Raw genomic sequence first — 15,133 nt, 5'->3', positions numbered from 1 at the left:
GTGACGGATGCAAAGGGGAAGAGAGCTGACAAGAAAAATAAGTCACATGTAAATGTCATTAAAAAAATGAACATGCAGGGGCGCCTGGGAGGCACAGCGGTTGGGCGTCTGCCTTTGGCTCAGGGCGTGATCCCGGCGTTATGGGATTGGGCCCCACATCAGGCTCCTCTGCTGTGAGCCTGCTTCTTCCTCTCCCACTCCCCCTGCTTGTGTTCTCTCTCGCTGGCTGTCTCTATCTCTGTTGAATGAATAAATAAAATCTTAAAAAAAAAAAAGTGAACATGCAGATGACACTGTTAGATATCTTTAAGAAATAATTCCTTAGGTCAGTAGATTAAAACTGAAAAGGAAATTCGGTCCTATGATATTAAAGGCTATATTAGGATCATATTAAATCTGGAATATAGTTATCTAAAAATGCCAAAATAGAATTATGCCCTCACTTTTCTGCACAGCACTTGTAACTCACAGTCTCAGACCTGTTCACAACAGTAACTCGACCTTCCATTTACCTAATGTCACTAAGTACCAGGCATTTTGCAGTACTATCTGACGCTGGTGACTACCCTGAGAGCTGAGGACTTGGAGAAGTGAGGCGGCTTTCTTGACGTGGTAATGTGTGCTGAGCTGGGTCCCCAGTTCCGGGTGACCACTGAAGTCTGGGGTCTTTCCCCCGGCCACACTCTTTCTCCAGGACAGTCACTGCCCTAACTGTGGGAGGAGTGAGCTGCTACTGAAGCCCGCTGTCCCAGCAGTGATAAGACAGGAAAAGTCCCATATAATTAAAATGGTCTAGTTTCTTCTCATTCTCTTTTGATACTTAAAATTTGAAGCAAATTTCATGAGACAGAGCGGTTACTATTCCAGACAGTCCCTAACTTTCAAGCAGTGTTGTCAGTTTCTAACTACTTTAGTTTATCCACATGCTTGCCAGTGTTCTTGCCTGGGGGAAATGAAGACCTCCATGGTGGGGGCTGTGACTGCTTCCTGCAAGACAGTGACCGTTTAGCACACCTGCGCACACGGAGAAGGAATCCCCAGAGCGTGTGCTTACGGTAAAGATCAAAGCCCCATCTAGGAGACGGTGTCTTGCGCGCTGCAGGGGACACTTTCTTCCCTCGTTTGTTTATGGGAGCCCGTCATACCTCCTTGAGGAGAGGCTCTGTGTCTGGGTTGGAGGTCTCTGTGGTGGTGGAGGAGCTGTCGTCATCAGCCAAGGAGTCTTTCAGATCATCTTCCTGTGGCTTTCCCTTTCCCTTCTTCTCCTTTTCCTCTTGCTTTTTAGGTGGTTTCACCTTGCGCTGAAGAGGTTTTCCTTTCCCTGGGGATGAAAATCAAAGTAAAGTAATTTCTTGATTTGTAAGTAGCTCAGAAAACACAGCCATTATAGCTTTTCTCCAAATTAGTGAAGGTTTCTTTCCCTACTTTATTTCTTCTCTAATTAAAACTTTCCAAATCATGTTTGACTTTCTGATGAGAGTATTTGTGAAAATCAATTTTACTGAGGCATAATTTGTGTACAATAAGATAAACCCATTTTAAGTGTACAGTTCAATGATTTTTGGCAAACTGAGTACTTTTGACAACTCTACGTCTGTCTTAGAATACTTTTTAATACCCCCGAGGATGATGTAGCTTTGAAAGATCGCAGAAGCGAAAACCAGGGATCCTTTCAAACCTGTCTGGAGATGGAAGCCTGAAGGTGACACAGGATGAGCTGCCCACATGCATCACCTGAGGGGTGCTGAGAGGCCCGGTGGCAGAGCCATGATGGCTGAGTTCAAATCCTGGCTCTCCCTAAGCAGATGCATGACCTTGGCCTCCCATCTGTAAGCTAGGAGAGATAACACCTCTTAGGGTTGTAATAAGGAGTTGCATAACGCCCTCAAAGCAGTACCTGGCAAATAAACACTATGGAATGTTCTATATGGACAGAGTGAAACAGAGCTCTAAAGAGCCTACTATTTTAAAAGATGTGGATGCTCCCAAGACAAATGAGAAACCAACCCACAACACATCTACTTCCCAGGCAACGTTCCATGTCCTGGGCATACAGCAGTAGCACCAACAATATAACCCTTGCCCTCACTGAGCTTCCATTCTAGCTGCATTAGGCAATGGCAGAGAAATCCCCGGATTCCGGCACCTGTGGAATCACCTGGGCAGCCAGGCAGGGTAAAGCTGCAGAAGCCACATAAGCCACAGCCTCATCCATTCTATATGTGCCATTTAAAAATACATCATTTTGAAACTGAGGGCTTCAGAGGGGAGGGGGTGGGGGAATGGGATAGGCTGGTGATGGGTAGTAAGGAGGGCACGTATTGCATGGTGCACTGGGTGTTATACGCAACTAATGAATCATCAAGCTTTACATCGGAAACCGGGGATGTGCTGTATGGTGACTAACATAATAAAAAAATATTAAAAAAAATAAAAATACATCGTTTTGAGGGAGCTTAAATAAGTTATTTAAATCCCAATGTTTCCTGGCCACTATTAATTGTTGCCAGAAACTCAAACTTTGGCATCCTGAACGGACTGGCAAACTGTGGCCCATGGATGAAATCTGCCCTACGGCCTGTTTTGTATGGCTTGTGAGGTGAGAATGATTTTTTTTTAATTTTTAAGTGATCGAAAAAAAGAACAAGAATCTGTGACAGAGACAGTTGGTGGCACAACACGCCTCACATGTTTACTGTCTGGCCCTTTATAGAAAACCTTTGCTGGACCTGATCTAGAAAAAGAACAGGTAAAGCTCTGACTGGATTTTGGAATGTCATTTTGTCATTTACTTTCACATTGATTCCAGGAGGTAATAAACTTGAAACCACAACTGGGACATTAAGTCTCAAAAATTGAGAAGCCTTTGTTTTAGCAGATTGGCCAGCTGGTTTAATTATAACAGCTTCAGATCCACCCTGACTGGCTGGAGCTCCTGTCTGCCACGGCAAACGGGAAGGAGCCTGTCTGGCTCTGGCCCCATGAGCCCCCTGATTTTTCAGATTCTGAGTTCAACAGTTCATGCTGAGAATACTTCAAACTTTCCCATGTGCCTGAGATCAATTCCCCATGCAATGAATTTCTCACTTGCAATTATACAATTCTGTCGTGCTTATGTTCAGTGGGTGAGAGGCACTATTTGTATAAATAACCTGTATTTACAATAACCTAAAACCGGCTTAATTAAATAGGAAAGCACTAGAAATGATTTTTTAAAAACTGGCTCAAATTTTGAAGATATGGATACACAAAGGAGAAAAAGAAACATTTAACAAACCAATAGTTAAGTTGAAAATTTGGGTGAAAAAAGCTTATTTCATGAAAGATGCTTTTTATCTCCAAAACCATCTTTTATTAATTTCTTAATATCCTGCACATGGACTTCTATCTTTAGCACCTTAATGAATGGGATTTTGAAAATGTTAATGGTAGTAATTCCTTAACGGTCAGACCGATGACCTCTAGCATTCCTCCTTCCACAAGTTTGACTGGACACTGGAATATCCCTCTTCCCACTCCTGCCAGACCACACATCATTATCCTTTTCTGGTACTATGCTCCTTCTGGCAACTTCTTTGCTGGCTTCATCTTTGCTGGTGTCCCCTAGAGATCAGCCCTTGGAACTTCTCTTCCTCCTTTATATTCTCCCTGGGGGATCACTTTAACTAATTTGACATAATTCCAATCTAAGATGCCCAAAACTGAGTTAAATATCCTAAAAACATCTTTTGGGTTCTCAGTCTGTAACAACCATTCTTAATCTGCTGTACTTTAGACTAACCTAGGGAACTTTTAACAAATATCGCTTTGTTTGGGCTCCACCCTGAGATTCTGATTAAGCAGTTCTGTGTGGGACCTGGTGTGGGTAAATTTTTAAGAAGCTCCCCAAGTGCTTCTACTGCATAACTAGGCTGAGAATCATTAGTCACGGTATCAACACAATCACCACAGTATCAATCCAACGGCCCAGCACACAGCCACTGACCTGGATGGTTTCTTCGGCTGCTTCTGTTTCCAATTTTCAGTGCTGGTGGGAGGGGAGAGAGCATGCTTTCATCAAAGGATTAATAAGAATTCGGACTGGATCAGCCTGATGACAGGCCTATGTGCCCTGCAAGGCTGCACGTATGGGGGTGGCCTCTGCTTTTCTCTTGCCACTAGGTGCAGTGATTTCTCAGGTAAGCGTGTTCCCAGGATCTCTTCTATTCCTCAGGGACTGCTTCCCAGTGGTTAAGACTGGGCTTTAGGGAAAGGAGAGTCTAAAATGTTTTGCTAATATGGTAAGTGGGAATCAGAAGTCAGAGGGAAACTGCCCTCTCAAAGATAAATTAATTATTACCTCAATACACAAGGGACGACACAGGATATCCCATCTTAAGGTAGACATGCCTTAACTGGTACGTGATCTATATAAAAACTAACCCATCTAAATAAAGACAGTATAAACTGAAGGGAGAACCAGCTGAGGAAAACTGAGTGTTTCCAGCAGTGGCCAAGGGATATACCCAACATGAGTGACAGGTTCCTCAGGCTTCACACCACCGTCTGGATGAACTGTGAGGCCACTCACCCTCTGTCTGCCTACTCGCACCATCACCAAGTGGAGTCCTGATTGAGGCTACCTGACCTACGGTGGGCAACCCTCACCCCCGCGGTGCTATTCCTCATACGGTTTAAGCACCTGAAGGGCAGCGATCAGCCTTACTGATCTCTCCATCCTCAGTGCCTTACATGGTGCCCAGCACACAACAAGCGCTCAGCCAGTGTCTGCCAAGCTGTACAAGTCAGTTTTGTGCCTTTATAAACACTGAAATACGCCTACAGTATGACCTGCTCTGACACTTGCCACCCCAAGTCTGGAAGCTTATCCCATCTCACTCTTTCATGAGTAACGTATCAAGGTCTGAATCCAAAGTCGGTCTTCATAGCAAACTGTATGTTCCACTTATAGAACATTCTTGAGAAACGACATATTATAGGAATGGAGGTTAATGGTTGCCAGGGGTTAAGGAAGGAATAGGAGTGGGAGGGAAGTGGGTGTGGCTAGAAAAGGACACACAAGGGATCATTACGGTGATGTAAACATTCTGTATCTTGACTACATCAGTGTCAGTACGGGTATTCCTCGGAGATATTGCAGGTTCGGTGCCAGACCACCACAATAAAGTGAGTCAAATTAATTCTGTGGTTTCCTATGCATATGAAAGCTATCTTTACACTATACTGTCATCTATTAAGTGTGCAATAGCATTATATCTAAAAAAAAACCAATGTACATACCTTAATTATTACTAAAAAATGCTAACCATCATCTGAATTTTCAGTGAGTTGTAATCACTGATCACAGATCATCAAACAAATTTAATAATAATGAAAAAGTTTGAAATATTGTGAGGATTGCCACAGTGTGACACGGAGACACAAAGTGAGCAAATGCTATTGGAAAAATGCTGCCGACAGACTTGGTTAGTGTAGGACTGCCACAAGCTGTAAGAAAACGCAGTTATCTGCGAAGGGCAATAAGGCCAGGCATAGTAAGATGAGGCATGCCTGTATCCTGGTTGTGACATTGTACTGTTGACTAGTTACGTCCAGTGGGTGGCTGCCATGCTTGCTCATAAAAATGGTCACAATTAAACAATTTCTTCATTGCTTTAAAGCCCAATTAAGCATATTTTTTCTAATAACTGAGTTGATACAAAATATTGGCACAAGCCATTTGTCCCTGTCTGCAGGTTACCTCGGGGCTGACCTGTGTGTTCAGGAACATAAGGCAGGCTGATAATATCTGCGACAGAGTACCCTCTGCATCTCACAGATCTAGCACGTTTAGTCAACGGTGAAGTTCTAAACCTCATCAAATACTCCGTCTCTGAGCACTACGTACATACTATAGTCACCATGAGTGCTGTGCACGTGGTGAGGCTGAGCGTGCAGCAGAGGAGAGGAGAGCTCTGCTTTAATGTTAGAAGGCCAATATAAAGCATCTGTGTGAAGAATTCCCATATTCTCTCCAATAAAGACAAAATGCCCATTCTTTTAATCAGTGTCCTCAGATGGAAGCTGGAATTCAATGCCAGCAAAGTCTGTTTTTTTCACATGCACTCTCAGACTTCCTTTTCCTGCCTGAGAACTATAGAACAATGTTTTTTACTTTGGCCCTCACTGCCAGGAACTATGCTGCTCAAGTTAACACTTAACGGTAACAACTCAGTTTTTTCTAGGTTTCTGATAAGAGAGCACTGTAATTAAAAACAAACAGATAAAACATCAAAAACTCCTCTTTGTCTTTTATTCACTGTTTTACACAGGCTTTAATAATTTAAGCCACCTCCAATTATTTTAAGGAGGCAAAGTATGAATTATAAATTTAAAGAATACGTCCTACTCATTTACTTTTTGTTTTCACTAAGTAGTGAATAAATGAATTTGTCATCAACTAGTCTGGGCAAGCTGCTTTTGCTCTCCCACTTTAAGTCATTTCATTAACTTCTACCCCAAAGCATTGCTTCAGAAAAGGTTCAAGTACCAGCAAGTGGTTTCTCTGAATACGTGCAGTTCCTGGCAGCAGTGGACCCAAGGCAGGCCATGTGATGTCAGCTGTCACACCTGACGAGACTCTCTAGAGAAGCACTAATTCTGGCAGGAATCGGTCTTCCTCCTCATGTTTTGGCTGCTGAAATGGTCTAAATGAGGCCAATAAATAATACAGACCCACATGCAATTTACTTAGGTCAGTCCTGGTCATGTAAATTTACTTCCCCAAATAATAACTTCATATGAGCATGTTAAACGAAAACATACCAAAAAATGCATATGAAAAAAACTCTTCAGGAGTTCTTTAAGCTAAAGCAAATACTGTTTTCAAAATTTCACAGCAATCATATTATTCTGTCTGATTAAGTTCTGTGCTTAGACTGTGAAGATACTTGTTTAGCTCAATACAATTTAGAAAAGAAGTCCTTATTAAGTGAAATAATTTTACTTCTAACCCAGGGAAGGACTTAATAATGAGTTTGTAAGAATACCCATACTCTTTTTGTTCTAGTTTTTCTGGTACCTTTATAAGGCTGTATATACCATCTGTGGTACTAAGCAGAACCAGTAAGGTACCAGGACCAGGAACTTTATAGTACACAGAATTCAATTATGTAGGGGTTTCATAAAATTATTATACTCAATTAATTTTGGATTTGTTTATTCTAGAAACCAAGTATCACAGATATTCAAAAGCACATTTAACTGTAATTTAATGTTGGGAGAGGACAGCTTCTGTCCTATCTAGGCATTTCTGTCCACTCCCTTTAAGGGCAACTCCTTGTTTGCCCAAAACCCACTAGAGGGACCCGTGCCCACCTCCCAAGAACATTCCCTGGTTACATGGACTAATGGGTCATACGTGTTATCCCAATCACCTGTGGACCTTGTTAAATGCAGAGTCTGATGCAGCAGTCTGGGTTGGGGTCCATGAGTCTACATTTCTAAAGGCCCCCAGGTGATGTAACTATTGCTGGTCCCTGGACCACAACTTTGGGTAGCAAATCCTACCAATACTGCTCCTCTTGTGCTGATACTAGCCCTTCCCTCGCTCACTCAGGTCCACTTCTCCGCCCCTATTAGGCAAATTAGGTTAGATTTACCCCAAGGATTAGTTCCCTTTGCCTGTGGGACAATATAATAAGTAGTGGAGGAGGGAGTGGAAAGCTTATCAATCAAGCCTCAGGCTTCACCAACACTTGGTAAATGCCCTGCTTTTGGAGGGAGGTGAGTTTAGGGTAGATTTTACAATGTTTGCTCTGAATCTAGTCTGTCTGTTTCCTTGCAGATAGCCTGGAAGGCAGATCAGATCTGCGCACACAGAACCCTCTACGTCTGTGACAACTGCATACACAGTGTTCCTACACACTGTCTGGCCTCACCACTGCACCCTGCATGTCTCCCAGTCCTCACAGAGGACTCGTGGACTTCCTCTGACTCTCAACCTCCTATCGCCTGGGCTCCAGGCCTTGTATAGGTCAGGTCAGTCATCTCTCATCAGTACCCCTGAAATCCAAAAAGCTCTCCAAGTTTTTCTCCCTAACTCATTTAGAAACAAAACTTGATGCCTAAACTCTTGGTGGTACAACTTCAGCTGAACTGAAGTTAGTCTTATGACTCATAAGGTATATGCACTGTATACCTTTCCAGGATCTGAATTCCCAAATACGTGAGGCTTCCAGAGAGTTGTGTAAGGGACTGCGGACCTGTAGCTCTGTGGCCTCACTGTTGCTAACTGCTTCCACTACACTTCCACATCCCATTTCCAAGGCTGCACCTAAGAACCTGTTACCACCCAGAACTGCTTTTCCCTGAAGCCCTACAGTCTCAGGTCTCACCCGCAGACCACAGTCTCCTGTCATTCTCTCGCTTCCACCATCCCTGCAGTTGACATGCCGGATCTCCCATCCCTTGACTGTCCATGTTTTCCCTGTTTGTGGGGCTCCTTCTGGCCTGAGGTCCTTCTCTATCCTGCAAGTTCCCCACAGTCTGGCATACGCATCTCTCCTGCCAGCAACCCCCGTGGCAGTCTCACCCAGGTCTTTTTGCCACTCCTGCCCTGCAGAACTCCGACAGGGCTATAATCTGACTCTCCAGCTTTCACTCCTCACTCCTGAGCTACAGTGGAGGATGGAGAAAAGGGGCAAAAGTGTGAGGGAGTGCCACCGCGACCCTCAGCTGGGTCCCGACGTTTCCTGAGAGGCTGCTCTGCACAGTCTGCTCTCATGTCCCATGGACTCCCAGTCCACAGAAACGTGAGCTCGCTGGAAGCAGACTACTCCAAACTGTTTCCTGTTTCTATCCTACCACTTCTCCCCTCAGTCTGAGCAGCTGTGACTTCACCTCAAACAGAAGCTCCTCGGACCCCGGGTACTGCCTCTTCCTCTCTACCCATTCCGCTGCATCCACATACCTGTGATAATCTTTGATAATCTACTGAATCGGGCCCTACCCCACCCACCTCCTCAGGCACTTGCTTCTCTTCTTTTTGGAGGTGGCAGAGCAGTGCAGTTACAAGCTGAGGGCTTAGAATTAGGCTGGGCATGGCCTTCCATATCTGCCTGCTGCAACCTTTCTTTCTGGACTGGGTTTCTAACTGGAGACACAGGGTCACAGCAATGCCGATCACCAGGGTGCACAAGGCATGCGCAGTCAGGCCTGGAACATCTAAGTGTTGACCAACATCATCACCCTCAGCTCTACTGGCTTTTTGTCCTTCACTCATAGATATTTCCAAACACCATGCTCCCCATTTTTTTTTCATTAAAAATACTACCACACACTATATTCGTCCTGGGGCACCTGGGTGGCTGAGTTGATTAAGTGTCTGCCTTTGGCCCAGATCATAATCTCTGGGTCCTGGATTGAGCCCCGCCTTGGGCTTTCTGCTCAGCAGGGAGTCTGCTTCTCTCTCTCCCTCCCTCTGCTCCTCCCCACTGCTCATTCTTTCCAGATAAATAAATAAAATCTATAAAAAAATATTCATCTCCCTACTTTTTTGGTTAAAAGTTGAAGAACATGGAAACTACAGATTAAAAAGTAAATGCCCTCTTTCACTTACTTGCCTGCAATGCATACTCTAAGAAGTGGCCACTATTGACCGTCTGATGTGAAAAGACTCTCTACGCCACAGTGACCTGGTTTCTAGTTCTATCACTTCACAGAAACTATCCTGCCAAGGTCAAGTAATGTCCTAGCTGTCAGGCTTTGTGTAGCTCTGCTCTACCATTGCCTCTTCTGGCCTTGCCGGGATATGGCAACCACATCTTCTACCTGCTTTCTGTCTCACTGTCTGCTGGCCTTCTCCTTGCTGGCCCTGCCCTCGGGATTCTGTCTCCAGCCCCGTTTGCCCCATTTCTCACCCTTACCACTACGTTCCAGGTAGACATTTGTGCCGGGGTGTTCCACAGCTCCCTTCACATCAGCAGGCTGAAGACGGTGAGCACTATTTCCTGCCCTAGTAACAATCCTAGCAGGAGCTACATCCCACAGTGTAGGCAGTAGCTATCTTCTCTGCTTTAAAGATAACAAATGGGGGCTCAGAGAAGTAAATTTCACACGGTCACACGGTAAGGGGCAAAGCCATGATTTAATCTGGGCCTGCCTTATGGCTGAGCCTGGCCTCACGACTGTGTGCCACTCTGCGTCTCCCCACCCTAGATCAGGCTGCCCCTCACGCTACCAAAGCCAGAAATGGGCATGGCTGCAGATTCCACCATTTCTTCAATTAATGCAGATACTGACAAGCGACTGCACCAAGTTCAGAGATTCCTTAGGTTTTAATCCTCAACCCAGCAACGGCCTCTGTCCAGTCCCTAGGATTCTGTACTGCAGGGGAAGAAACCACGCAAGTACAGAGTCTACTGGTTGCCCCGCTGTATGAGGCCCTGCTCATACATTTCTGGGTGCCACCTTCCACGAGGAGCAATGACAGGAGGAATGACTAGGGAAATGGCTGGATGGCCTATGATCTAGGCAAGACCTCGGGAGGTCATATTTATTGGAAGAGAAGTCACTCTGGGCAGTCTCCCAAAGCTAGAAATTACATAACCTTATTACAAGGTAGACTTTTTGTCTAAGATACTGGGGAGGGGCAGGGGGAACAGGGTGCTTCTGAAAACAGAAGGTTCGTATTTTATGTGAACATGATGACTACTTGCAGGGGTCTGGGGTAAGCTTTAGAGAGCATAGAAAGGTTCTGCCCAGCTAAAAGCCTATGGTTTTATGACACACCACTATTTTGCAACCTGGAGATCAATGCCTACCTTTTAAAGTTCATTTAAGAGGCTAGTTTTCCATAGGTATGTTACACTTCAATAAAAGCATTTACTAAAAAAAACAATAAATAAAAAGATTCTGTTTCCTTCCTTCTCTCCAAACAGAAGCAGTGGGAAGGATAACAAGTAGAAAGGCCACTCAAGGGATGCCTGGAATCACTGTGTCTTCGTGGGCTCGAGAATCACTAACGATGTGGTGGTACCCATACTGCACCATTAAATATCTTTTAGTAGGTCGACTCTAAGACCACTGTGATCATTAAAATTATTTTTTAAATTTTAATATTTATGTTCCAGATGAATGTCCCTGAAAATAAAAATGGACCTATCACACTGATGTTTGTGGACTATCTTAGGCATAGGCAGTGAGGTATTCAGTGTGACTGCCAAATTCTTTCTGGTAAGAAATGATAATATAGTCTCTCATGGTTCACAAACTGAGGGCTTCAGAGAGGAGGTGGGTGGGGGACTGGGATAGGCCGGTGACGGGTATTGAGGAGGGCACATATTGCATGGAGCACTGGGTGTTATGCGCAAATAATGAATCATGGAACACTACATCAAAAACTAAGGATGTACTGTATGGTGACTAACATAATAAAAAATTATTATTAAAAAAAGAAATGATAATACACGTTTATTTTATTCATACCCTCAATATGGGAAAAACTCATTATGTACCTTGATCTAATAAAAAGAACTTTAAGGATTCATTTACTATTACTCTGAAAATTACCCTAAAATAAGTAAGCTCTCTTAATAATAAGTTAGCAAAAAATACATTTCTCCGGAAAAAGTTAAATAATATTCAAACATTTTACTATTTTGCAAATCTAAATGCGTGTAATTCTAAGAGGACTCTATGTAACTAGTCTTCCTATCACTGGGACTAGGAAATTCTCTAGTAGAAAAGTCCTGGACTCTGAGACATTGGGTTTCTTCTGGTCTCTCAGAATGGCCAAGTTCCTTGTTCCCTGTGTAAACGAAAGGCAAAAAACCTCGCTGGTATGCCAGTGAGGGAGGTCCTGAAATAGGCTTAGAATAATGTGTACTGGCAGGGCTGCTACGGGAGAGAGAGGAAGATGCAAAAAGTTCAGGCTGTGAAGGGATTAAATTGAAACAGAGCTACAGGCCATTTACTGGTCTTTATATTTTGATTTTGGAAGTTACCAAACAGCCTACCTCTGTGTATGTGTGCTATGTAATGTCTAAGATGAATCCCAGTGCACCCCTCCCTCCTGGTGTTTATGCTCTGTGGAATTCTCTCTCCTGGAGTATGGGCTGGACCACATTTCTGATGAGCAGAACACTGCAAAAGTGATGTGATGTCACTTTCAAGATTAGGTCGCAAGAGACTGTGACTTCTGTCCTGCTAGCTTGTTCTCTCTCTTGCCTTCTAAGCTTCCTTGCTCTGGTGAAGCCAACTGCTTTAAAGTGCCCTATGGAGAGGACCCACGAGGCTGGTAGCCACAGCCAGCAAGGAACTGAGATCCTCAGTCCAACAGTCTATGAAGAACTGAATCCTGCCATCAACCACCTGAGTGAGCCTGGAAGCAGATCCACCTTCAGCTGAACCTCAAGATGACTTCAGCCCCAGGCAACACCCTGACTGCTGTCTTGCGAGCCAGAGAACCCAGCTGAGCTGCACCCAGATGCCTGACCCACAGCAACTCTGAGATAGTAAATGTGGGCATTTTAAGTGACAAAGTCTTGGGGTAATTTGTTACTGAGAAATAGGTAACTAATACAGCATACAGAACTCCAAAGCAGGGATCAGCAAACTTTTTCTGTAAAGAGATAGATAGTAAATATTTTCAGGTTTGTGGCCATTATGGTCTCTCGCAGCTACTCAACTTTGTTGTTGTAGCATGAAAGCAGCCATAGACAATACTGAAATCGATGAGCATGCCTATGTTCCAATAAAATTTTATTTATAAAAACAGGTGGTGATTTGGCCCCCTGGCTGTAGTTTGCCAACCCCTGCTCTAAAGTTGCCAACCCCTGCTCTAAAGTACAGGTTCTGTGGGAATATTATTATTTTTTAAAGATTTTATCTGAGTGAGAGCAGAGAGAGAGAGAGAGAGACAGAGTGCATGAGCAGGGATAGAGGTAGATGGAGTTGGAGAGGCAGACTTCCCCACCGAGCAAGACCCTGGGATCATGACCTGAGCTGAAGGCAGATGCTTAACTGACTGAGCCACCCAGGCACCCTGGAAATATTATTTTTGAGTTAAAATAGTCTCCATTTCACCACTGTATTACAAATTAGTTTAACAACAACAACAAAAAGCTCAACCTATCACAACACAATAATCACAGACAGTTGAAAATGGAAACAGATGTGCAATTGGTAAATAACCTAAGAAGTTAAAATATTTTTTTATGATAAATGGATACCTCTCTATTTGTATCAGGTATGGAAAAGTTGAAGTCCAAACTGGAGGTAAATTTGAGCCAGAAGAACACTTACTAAATCAGCTGTTTATATCAGAACTCCGATCACAACAGCTCCTTAATCACGTACCCGCTTCCCCCTCAGGCATCACACTTTTCTGACAGGGAGAACGGATGATTACCTTTGCTTTTTGACAATGGTGATGGCGGCTGCTCTGTAAACACTTCTAGGGGTGGGGAGTCATGGTGGTCGAAGTCTTTGTCCATGGCTTCTATGAGACTGGTGATGTCTGAGTCCTCTGAGCTGTGCCGTGTGCTGCTGGCACGTTCTGGGTGGGAAGGGTGTGAGAGGGGGGCGGGTGACAGCCTTTCCAGCTGCGGGTCCTGGTGCTGAGGCACTGGTGGTGGTGGTGGAGGCGGCGAGTGCTGCTCCAGCGGGCTGTGGACATGGTGCTGACTGCTGTGCTGGCTCTGTTTGGCTCCTTTGGACTTTCTGCCTGCTGCATGACCTTGGGCCACTGTGTTTGAATCTAAGACAAGGGGGCTTGCTTTGCTAGCAGATTGTGCAGAAGTCCTGCTAGAGGTACTTGAGCTGTTTTTTGCTCTGACGTTTTCCACGTCAGCTGAGTTTCTATTGCTGTGACTGCTGTGGGGGTGGACCGGTGGGCCACACTGCTTGTGACTCCCTCCACTGGGTCGGGATGACGAGCCGCCTGCTCCACAGAACCCCCTACTGTGACCGGGGTCACAGCTGAGTGTGTTCAAGCTGAAAAAAGGACCGAATGCAGATCAGTACATAGCAACTTACAAAATCTAAGATTAAAAAAAAATTTTTTTTATCTCATCAAGATAGCCACAAGAGAAATATAAGGTACTCTAAGGAGAAAAAAAACCAGCAAGAAATGGGATACTTTCCACAATTTTACAGGTTCTATTCTATCTGAAAATTTAGGATCAAGTCAGTGATCTAAGAATATTTTAACCTTCAACAGCACAAGAAAAACATGGGATCTGTTGTGAGTTCTAGTAGAGAAGACAGTTATACACAAGAGATTGTGAAGTAATTAGAATTAAGATTTCTTCCCCCTTAAGCAAAGATGAAAAGAAAAACTTATTTTTTCTTTTAATTACATCAGCAACATCTATGTATACTAAGAATTTATTTCCAGCATGTGAACATACTTTCCTTCAGATGAAATACCAACGATTCTCCTGAGATCAAATGGTCTTCCCACATCAAAGGGTGGGTTCGAGGCCTCAAAGGATAGTCGCCTTCGAAATGGCTCCCAAATTCCTTGAGCTTCTAAATAGGCTGTTCCAATTACCAAGAGAAACAGTGCACTGTAGGGGCAAGAAGGTGGAGAGTTGGGATTCATGTTAGTGTAAGAGTAACAAAATCTGATATTAAAGGCAGAGCTTCTTGGTAAAGTACAACAGGATATAAAAAACCGAGATGCCTGTGACAATTTTTACTGGACTAGACAAAAACAAAGTGTTATGGATAAAAGCTCATTTTTATAGAATGCCAACTTACATGGAGGCTTATATAGAGGAAATAATTACTTCTATCAGAACAGACACTCGGAAGATACTTTTTTCCTTTTACCAAGAAGAAGCTTTTACCTTGTTTTAACTCTCTAGACCAACTCTTTTTCCCTTAAAGGATGTGTGAGGTAACCATGTAAATTTAGAGGCAAGTGTATCAGATTCTCCAAACACATAAATATACTGAAAAAAAGATAAGGTTGCTGAGGATTAAAAAAATATTTCTCACGTTTCATGTTGCTTAGGTCTGTTTTCAAAAAAATATTATATAATGTTGAGTAAGTTACCTGTGCCCAAATCAAGTAACTTTACCTGGCAAATTATGAGTGTTTTTTTTTCCTTTAAGAAATTAACATGTACTTAATTCGTATAAGAAATTT

The 15,133-nt window shown here is 43.6% G+C and overlaps 1 protein-coding gene across 2 annotated transcripts in view; it reads right to left on the bottom strand.

The window, feature by feature from the left end:
* The window catches only part of TMEM131 (transmembrane protein 131), a 239,800-nt gene that overhangs the window by 23,337 nt on the left and 201,330 nt on the right, over positions 1–15,133 (bottom strand). For both annotated transcript variants that reach the window (XM_026487434.4, XM_057309282.1), the window contains 3 exons: positions 14,391–14,549; positions 13,391–13,974; positions 1,146–1,321 (listed from right to left, as the gene is read on the bottom strand). In XM_026487434.4, coding sequence (XP_026343219.2) covers positions 1,146–1,321; positions 13,391–13,974; positions 14,391–14,549 — 919 coding nt within the window. The remainder of the gene's footprint in view (positions 1–1,145; positions 1,322–13,390; positions 13,975–14,390; positions 14,550–15,133) is intronic.

This window comes from Ursus arctos, unplaced genomic scaffold (assembly GCF_023065955.2).
Source record: "Ursus arctos isolate Adak ecotype North America unplaced genomic scaffold, UrsArc2.0 scaffold_8, whole genome shotgun sequence".
NCBI classification, from domain to species: domain Eukaryota; kingdom Metazoa; phylum Chordata; class Mammalia; order Carnivora; family Ursidae; genus Ursus; species Ursus arctos.
Note: the sequence above shows the minus strand (reverse complement) of the source record. Positions and strands in the feature narration are given on the sequence as shown.